Source organism: Adiantum capillus-veneris, chromosome 26, assembly GCF_014529385.1.
Source record: "Adiantum capillus-veneris isolate H3 chromosome 26, ASM1452938v2, whole genome shotgun sequence".
Classification (NCBI taxonomy): domain Eukaryota; kingdom Viridiplantae; phylum Streptophyta; class Polypodiopsida; order Polypodiales; family Pteridaceae; genus Adiantum; species Adiantum capillus-veneris.
Window position 1 is genome coordinate 27,242,443 of NC_140956.1, and position 9,711 is coordinate 27,252,153.

General features: G+C 39.8%; 1 protein-coding gene across 1 annotated transcript; it reads right to left on the reverse strand.

The window, feature by feature from the left end:
* Window positions 1-3,065: 3,065 nt before the first annotated feature.
* On the reverse strand, window positions 3,066-5,829 carry LOC147423167 (pentatricopeptide repeat-containing protein At2g03380, mitochondrial-like). Its single transcript, XM_086501946.1, has one exon. The coding sequence runs from the start codon at window positions 5,701-5,703 to the stop codon at window positions 3,283-3,285; it is 2,421 nt and encodes an 806-aa protein (XP_086358072.1). The 5' UTR covers window positions 5,704-5,829; the 3' UTR covers window positions 3,066-3,282.
* Window positions 5,830-9,711: the final 3,882 nt, after the last annotated feature.

Sequence of the window (9,711 nt, forward strand, 5' to 3'; positions counted from 1 at the left end):
AGATCATAGTGAGTTCTTATTAGGTTTTTACAAAAGAATATGTGTACATACCTGGCGGCCCGCCCACTTACTTGGGCGACCACATTGGGCTTTATACCCCAACAACTTCGACCCTAATGGCAATATTTTTTTTTATGATGGTACTAGTGCTTTGCTCACGAAAGAGATTCCACGTCAGTCTCTTGACACTAGTGGGCATGGTGATGTGTATATGACAAGTGGAAGTAGCCAAAAGAACAATTGAAAGGTAGAGAGGTCGTAATCGAAGTTGCAGTCTTTCTCAAGATGACAAGAATGCATGTAGCAAAAGTTGTGGATGTGACATGAGGGACATTGAATGCTGCCATTGGCACAAGAAAGGACAGATGAAAAAGGATTTCTGTTTATTACAAAGAGAGAAGGGTAAGGCCATTGTCATAAGTTTTACACCTCTTAAAAGCATTGTGAAGATAGAGGAGCTCAATGTCCTTGAGACATCACATGTTGATGTTGTTCCTGACGTGACTTACCCATCAGATGTACTAGTCTTCACTTCTAATTTCAGTATGGAGGTATTGTTAGCTCTTAATGAATGCTATGCACAGAATTGGATTATTGACTTAGGTGCCAATTTTCATGTTACTCTTTACAAGGAGTGGTTCTCAAGTTATGCTCCTACACATGGCTCAATTCAACTCAGTGATTCTCATCAGCTTGAGATATGTGGAATTGGAGATATGAAGTTGTGTATGCACAATGGTACTAAGTTCATGATGTGAGGTGTGAAAAATGTGCCAAAGATAACTAAGCGCTCGGTTTCAATAGGATAGTTTGATGATCTTGGAAACACTACAATGTTTGGCAATGGTTCTTGGATTATCGGAAAAGGTAACTTGGTCATGCTCAAAGGCTGAAAGTTTGTCTCATTATATTCCTTGTATGTCTCTTCTGTGAAAGAGATCTCTATCTATGTGCCAAGCTACCTTCTATTGAGTTGTGGCATAGCCGTCTTGATTATATAATTCAGATGGAAATGAAATAGATAGAGTGCTTTGGCTATATCCATGTGTTAAACTATTCTGCTTTTAGTTTGTGTGAGCATTGCATACATGGGAAACAAATGAGGTTTACCACTTTGCCATTAGATTGAAAGGGAATCCTCTAGATTTGGTTCATAGTGATCTATGGGGACCTATGCCGCATAAGTCTGTCGAGGCGGCATTATATTTTTTTACTTTCATAGATGAACCTACTCAAAAGGCATGGGTCTACCTTTGGCAGAGGAAAGACGAAGTGTTTGGTGTCTTCCAAAAGTTCCTAGGTATGGCAAAAAACCAATCAGGCAAGAAGTTAAAGGATTTGCACACTCACAGTGGGGAAGAGTTGTACAGAAGCAACACTATTTCTTGTCACTCTTGACTATTGTTAATCATCCATGGGAAGCAAGACTTGTCTACTACAACAAATCTACTCTCACTTGAAGCTTTAAATGAGTTTTTCCTCTTCTACTTTTCTACATAGTGTACAATATTGTTTGCCACCAGGAATCTTGAATCTTGTCATGTAAACAAATTTCGTAGGAGGGGTATCCACTATTGGGTATCTTAATTTCAAGAGGTATTCTCAAACCGCTCAATACCTCTCCTTTTTCATAAGCCCACCTCTCTTTACTTGTACTCTGATAAGTTTCTCAAAATTCTGAATTGAAAATTCCTTTATTTGTATGTTTCCAATATATCTTTGATGATGACTTTTATGTGCATACCAAGATGTTAATCAATGTTTTAATGCACATTAGACACTAAAACTTTAGTCAGGTGAACAAATTATGCATGTAAGGATGAAGTTAGTCAATGCATAGAGAAGACAAGTCAGCTACCATAGTGATTTAGATCAGTTAAAGTGAGTAATTTTCATGGAATTTTGAAGCAAGTAAAATTGAATGACCCTTGTCCCTTCTTTTCTTTGTGTTGATTTTTTCAAGATTAATGGCAAAAACTCAGTATGCTAAACTTTGTGTTGATATATGCTCATGTGCATTTGTGTGTGGTGTGTGTTGTGTTTGGGAGCATATGTTAGTTCTACATCCACTATTGGGCATTGACAACATTAGTGGGGATGTCATGGTATTTAGTCAATATTGTGCATAGAGATGATGGTTATATTGTCTTGTGGGTGACTACTATGGGTCTATACCTTTCACTTTCCTTTAAGGGTGAATCTAGACTTATCCTCCATTCTAGATATTTATCATACAAGTCAAGTTAAGCTAAAAGAAGTGGGTACTATGCGCTCAATGCAAAGTTACGTTTTATTTAAACCTTTATCCATTTTTCAAAAGGACTTAGAGATTCGAAGCACATAGAACGGTTTTCCATTCTGAGGTTGAGGACACTAACCACTACAAAAACATGAGGTATGGAAGTTTCAAAATTATCACCAATTATTTAAGTGCTCATTTTATCGATAATCCTTTACACAATGTTTATATATTTTTTATAACATTCAAATGCTAACAATATCCTTCTAGACAATGTTGCTTGCGATGCCAATTCATTACATAGATTAACAGTAGGGTAAAGGGGCCAATATATGGCCACCTAAGAGAGGGAGCCTAGATCTCCGATCTCCGACTCAATTGTAACCAATGAGTAGCTCATTTGCTTCACCTCATCGAGAGCTCATTTGTGCATTCCCATGTAACAAAAATGGGTGTGAAAAAGAAGATATACCAACCCCAAAAGAGACACATGAGTACCAACAAGGCTTAAAGTCACCCGTTGCCCAATGAAAAAGGTTTCATCTCAAATAAAATGAACGTTTAGTATCCTTATGAATTGCACAAAATGGGTCCAACTTTGTCTTATTATTGGGGGTGTCATTGTCCTTTCTTGGGGGGGTGGTTTTTTATTGGCCCCGTTACCCTAGAGATGGCAGAAAAAGCGCCAAGATTTTTGACAAGGGGGGGAATCCAAGAATGATAAGGACCCATATGAGAATGTTACATAAATGAAAGGATCCAATTTTAAAATAAAATAGCAAAGATTATTTGAATCATTCAATGTTTCACATGCAAAAGTTAAGTGTATGACTAACTCCCTTCTTCCCTAAGGCTTCTGTTAGAATGACAAACAGGCTTTAATTCATTTCACCATTAAACGTTTGGTCATTCCCCGAACTAAGATGTGACTACTAACATACTAAGTAGTTAAGGGTTTGATTTTTGTCCAATATACATCTTGTCCCTATAAGTGAATGCAGTCAGTCATTAGTGTTTATTTTTTTCCAATACACATCTTGTCCTTATGTGTGAAAGGTGCTGCATAGAATGTTACTCATACAAACATATGATGCAGCATGGTTCTTCTCCAACTGTGTTGCATGATCAAAGGCCCACTTTCCAAGCTTCCTAGTCCCCTGCATATGGCAAAAACCCAACATTGTATGCCACGCAGTGAGGTCACTTGAAAACGGAATGTCATTGGTTAAAGCAACTGCCTTGTCGAGCCGGCCGGCCCGGCTTAGTAAATCAACCATACAATTGTAGTGCTCTGATGTTGGGAATATGCCAAAGACCTTGCTTATCATCTCAAACAGCATGTGGCCCTCCTCTAATAAGCCATTGTGACTACATGTATTAAGCATTACAGTAAATGTGAGCACACTCGGCTCTTTGCTTTCTTTTAGCATCCTATCAAACAAGTTAAATACAGTGACTCCCATCCCAAGCTGGGCGTATCCTCCCATCAGCACCGTCCACGAGACTAAATCCTGAACTCCCAGCTTGTCGAACACGTTTTGCGCTTCTATAAGCATGCCACAACCGGTGTACATATCCACTAAGGCAGTGGCAACCACCATATCTGCATTCAAAAACCCTAACCGGACAATGCTAGAATGCATTTCCTGACCCTTAAATGCTGCTCCTAGGCTTCCACATGCTTTCAAGATGGAAACTAGAGTGAATTGATCAGGGATCAAACCCTCGCCTTGCATTCTATCAAAACATTTGAGAGCTTCCTCAGTGCCATGAGAGCTTTGTGCAAACCTTGTAATCAGCACATTATATGCAACCACATCCCGCACTGTTTGTTTAACAAACACTTCTTGAGCTTCCTCTAGCATGTTGCAGCTTATGTACATATCTACCAAAGCAGTGCTAACCGCCAAATCTCTTTCGAGCACGCACACACTCACAATCTGAGCATGCATTTCTTGACCTCTCTCAATAGCACCTAAGCTGCCACAAGCTTGTAAGATGAACATGTATGTGACTGCATCAGGAACAACGCCTCCAAGATGCATCCGTTCAAAGCATGCTAAAGCTTCCTCACAGGGACCATGATGGCAATATCCTGCTATGAGTGCAGTCCACAAAACAACATTCCGAAATGGAAGCTCATTGAAAACTTCTTGCGCTTCTTCAAGAATGCCACAACTAGCATACATATCTAAAAGTGCAGCACCAACAACAATGTCTTTTTCCAATAAACCACCTTTAGAAACTTCCACATGTAAATGTTGACCTTTAGCTATTGCCCCAACACGACTACAAGCTTTCAAAACGCAGGCAAAGGTAACTGCATCAGGAAAGAAACCCTCAGTCCGCATTTCTTCGTAGCGACTCAATGCTTTCTCAAAATGCCCATGTTGAACATATCCGGCAATAAGTGCATTCCAAGAGACCCCATCTGGAAAAGCCATATTATTGAAGATGTTGTGTGCTTCTTCCAGCATGCCACATTTGGCGTACATATCTACCAATGTATTGATCATGACAACATCTTTTGCCAATAAGCCCTTTTTGACAATCTCATCATGCACCTCATGGCCCTTATCAATGGATCCTATGCTGCCACATGCCTTCAATGCGCAAAGGAGAGTGACTGCATTTGGAGACACTTCACTACCTTTTGATTGCATCCGTTGAAAACACTCAAGAGCTTCCTCACCATACCCATGTTGGGTGTATCCTGTGATGAGTGCAGTCCATGATATGACATCTGAGACTGGAAGCTTTTTAAAAATTTCTTCAGCTTTTGTGAGTACACCACATTTACTATACATGTCTATCAAAGCATTGGCAACCACCAAATTATTTCCCAAATTCTCTCTTTCAAGCCGAGCATGAATTTCCTGGCCTTCGCGTGATGCCCCTAAGCTGCTGCAAGCTTTGAGCATACAAACAAAGGTGACTACATTAGGAGAAAAACCAGCAGCTTCCATTTGGACGGAGCAGTAGAGTGCTTTCTCAGCATGCCCATGTTGGGCATAGCCTGCAATCAACGCATTCCACGACACTACGTTTTGAGTTGGAAGTAATTTAAGCACATCTTGTGCTTTTGTGAGTGCACCACATTTGCAATACATATTGATCAAGGCACTACCGATATAGGTGTCCTGCTCGAGAAGCCCTTCTCTGATAACGTGTGCATGTATGTTGATGCCATGTTGAATATCTTTTCTGGCAATACAAGTTTTCAGCGAAGCCATGAGGTCAATAAGGCCTCTATCAATAGACAAATCATGATGTCGAATGTTGTGGGTAACAAGGATATCCTCTTCCTCTTCTTCTTCCTCTTCCTCTTCCTCCTCTTGTACTGAAGGGAAAACCCTGTTCGCGTTGCACATTTTCTTCGCCCCAGAGCATGGCCCTCCATAGTCAGATTTGGTGAGAGGCAGAGGTAGTACCGCTGGGCTCTTAACTCTTCTCGCATTCAGCATGAACCATGTGAGCCATACATACACAGAACTGTCAGAAGCTCTCGGCCGATTCCGTTCAAAGCTCTGCGGATGTTGATTTTAGATTGCCTCTTACCTCATGAGTCATGACACCTTTGTTTTTTTTTTTTTGGGGGGGGGGTACCGGCCCTCGTCTATAAAAGACGAGTGAAGGGATCGACGGCTCCGCTTTAATCCATCATTGATAATAAATCAAAGAGCATAAAAATTTAGGGTTCCCAGCCGAGCGTCGAGCCTTGAACCCAAGACCTCCCCACCCACACTGCACAGCCCTATCCAACCCGCCTAACGTGCGCCACTGTAGGCAAAGTGACTCCATAAATACATAAATACCTCTCCTTGCTACGGAGATCCGACGGCCTAAAAGCCACGTGATGCCGATCATGCGCCCCTACCATCGATCCCTCCACTCACACCCATGTCATTTATAAACGAGCGCTTACGGCCCGCCCCGCCCTCACATTCACACGTGCATGTCGCAGGACTAGAGTGCATTAACACGCAGCCTTCCAAGAGAAAGATAGTGCTTATGTAAAGGTTTTTTGAGCCCATGGACAATGGGTGTTTCTTTTTTCATATATGTCATGTGGCTACGGATAATGGGACTCTCTCTCTCTCTCTCTCTCTCTCTCTCTATATATATATATATATATATATGTGTGTGTGTGTGTGTGTGTGTGTGTGTGTGTGTGTGTGTGTGCATGCACGCATGCGTGGAAAGGCATTGCCATCATTTTTTGCCTAGGCCACATATACCTCGACAAAAAAGATGAATGCCCTTGTGATGAATCACATTGGCATTCTAGAACAAGAGAAACTCACATGACCAACGGAATATTAGGGGGACCCTTTGCAAGCTAACAATACACCATGTCTTCTTCTCTCAGGCATGTAAATTTAGCACACCAAAAAGATAAGGTGAAGATTCGATTGAGCCCTCTAAAACAAGAGGAAGTCTTTTGAGACTATTAAAGAGAGGGATTTATTCACAAACTAAGGATACATGAGAAGCAAAATTGTAAGTCTTTGGTCGTTGTCCTCTAAGGTTTGTATTATGAAGCCAAAAATCAACAAGGTGAAGAATCAAGCGGGCCTGCTATAGCATGTTGATGAGCTTCAAGGGGTTGGTTGAAGGGGCAAGAGAATAATGTAACATCATGTGAGCTTGGTAAGCTTTAAGAAAGAGGGGTTAGGTTCTACAATAAAAGTAGACAATAAAAGAAGTTCACATTAGAAGCCCGAGGTCTTCACTAAAGATTACCGTATAGTGTCATGTGAGTGTACAATAGGGGGGGGTTTATGAGATCAAAAAGGTAAATTTTACAAAGGAAAGTATCGTATATATGAGATAATATGGTATTTTTTGTGCACGCAAGTGACGTCTTCCTAATACTACTAGTGAATCCCCCGGGATTAGAAGGTGCATTGTTGCAATAAATGTGGCAAGAAAGCTATTTGGTGTCTAAATGTATTCCAAGCTTTGGACTTGGGGTCAAACGTTGTTAGAATTACAAAAACTTATGTATCTAATGGTGGTTGGTATATCACAATGTTTATATGGCCATGGAAATATGCCTAGACTTCAAATTTCTTTCACCGTTTGAGCTACAGCTACACAACAAAGGTAGATAGCTAGTTTTCTAACATCCATAAATATGGTTAAAATTCACACTTTGATATCATTGATTTCTCTTGCTACAAGTTGGTCTAGCATAGCATCTAGCCCATGTGCCAATACATTAAGACTAATACAAGCGAAGATTAATCACCATGTGCTGGATGTATTATATAAAGTCTTCACAGATATTTTGATCTCTAGATATTTTGATCTTTGTACCCTCAAAAACTTTGGGCAATAACACTTTCTAATACTTCAAATGTTAAAGGTAGATGAAAATTGATATATCTAAACCACCTTCTCATTGAACAAGGTCCTCAACAATTCACTCGGGAGAAAAATTATGAGCTTAATCATCTAATCTAACCTTGTGCTTCATGAACCAAAGAAGCTCATATTTCCAAATCAAATTGCTTCACACCAAGAGAAAAGGCTACCTACCCTACAAACTTGATTGGATGGTGCCATACAAGAATAGGTAATACACTTGGGATTATTCAATTTCTAGTTTTTACTATGGAAACTTAAGGGGACAATCATCATGCCTATGTGAGATCCCTTCTATGTCCTCTCTAATCACCTAAAAAGAGCTTCACAATAATCATTCCTATGGCTGTTCTAGCATGGCTTAAATCCATACACGCATTCAAAGGATCAACAACCTAAATTGTCGATCTAATGACTCTATGCTATCATGGATATTAATTTCTAACCTTCTAAAAGTATTTCCCAACTTAAATTATTCATCTAAAAGTCTAACTTGCCACAAATTATTCAAATTTAGCAGGTTTTGGGAGTAGCTTGGCAGTACCTCCAAAGCATTGTGCTAAGGTTTCGCATAGGAGGTGAAAGTTTTAAAGTTCAAAGGGTGAGTTTTACTTTTACCAAAGTTTATCCTAATTTTTAAGGTCCTAAATTAGCAGGTAGGCTATAGCCCTAAGTCAACTTCATATGCCTCCAAGGTTTGTACAAAGGTCTTGCACCCGAGCTAATTAATAAAAGAGTAAATTTATGGTTTTTATTAAATGAAAGAGAAAAGCTAAAGAATAAAGTTGGATCAGTCCTTCTTTATTTAGTAAGTTAACTCTAGTCTTTGTTTACTAAGCTTGGCTAGGGCACATGTCCGAAGTAGCACACACTTGCTTTGTGTGAACTTAGCAAGTGTGAAGTCCTTTTGGAGGGGGGATCGGCTCCAAGAAAATATGATCCTCATTGAGTTGTCAATCTTAATTATGTATTCTATTTGAATTATGTGCATGATTCTAGTGTTTTTAGTTGTGTTATTGTGTAAAGAAGTCAGCCTGGCACAACCAATAATCTCCTTGTCATCTTTCTCTTAAGGAAAACTCTCTCCTTTCATAGTTAAATTCCGTTGAATCTAAAAGTAAGCATTAGATTCTCTGACAATGCTATCACGTTAGGACATGGAGGCATCTCACAAGAGCGAGAGAGCTCTTTAATTGGGGATAGAAGAAGAGGTCTAGTGAAGAACAAAGGCTCAAAAGGAGAAGCCATGAAAGGACCAATCTCTTACTTCCTCTTCTCTACCTCTCTCAACAAAACACCACACGTGTATGGGCAATTTTCTACCATTCCTTCCACAAACACCTCTCACAAGTGCGCACATGTGCTCTCTCTCTCTCTCACACACACACACACATGGAGCTAGCTAAAATAGAATGTGTAGCAAGAGAAAGCAAGCATGCTTAAGCATATAATGAAAGCAGCAACGTTAGTGTAACTAGGATAAAATTAGTGGTGAAGAAGAACAACAAAGACACCATATGCAAGATTCAATCTTGATTCTTCTCTCAGAAAAGTGAGCTCACTAACCGCTTTTCTTTTAGAACATGGAATTCATGAAGTGTGGAACTTACATGGGAAATATTTTTTAAAGGGGCTTTTGTTGACCACTTCAGCAACTTATTTCCTCCAACCTGACTTGCACTTTGGCATTGTAGGTTTCATTTGAGTAGCATGTTATGGGCACTATACAACACCCCCTTCCTAAAGGATGCATGTTCTTGGGCACTACTGCAAAAAAAATGCACGGGCCAGAAAGAGTGTTGCCGAATAGAAACAATGTTTTTTTTTGTAATTTTTTGTCATTGGATTACCTATAAGGGAGATATTCAAGGTGGTTGTACTTGTAGAGCTCCTAGAAAGGTGTCATTGAAGAGAAGTAATTTGTGAGCTCAATTAATAAGTTCTTGGAGTTTGTCTAGCTTTATTGGTAGCTACCTATTAAGAAACTTAGTGGCAAAAAAATGTCCTCGGTATACGTGGATGGAGCTCTTATATGTATCTAACTTGAGTAGAGTTGGACTAGCGATAATAAAGAATACATCTAAAAGAGAGAATTGGCTACCTTA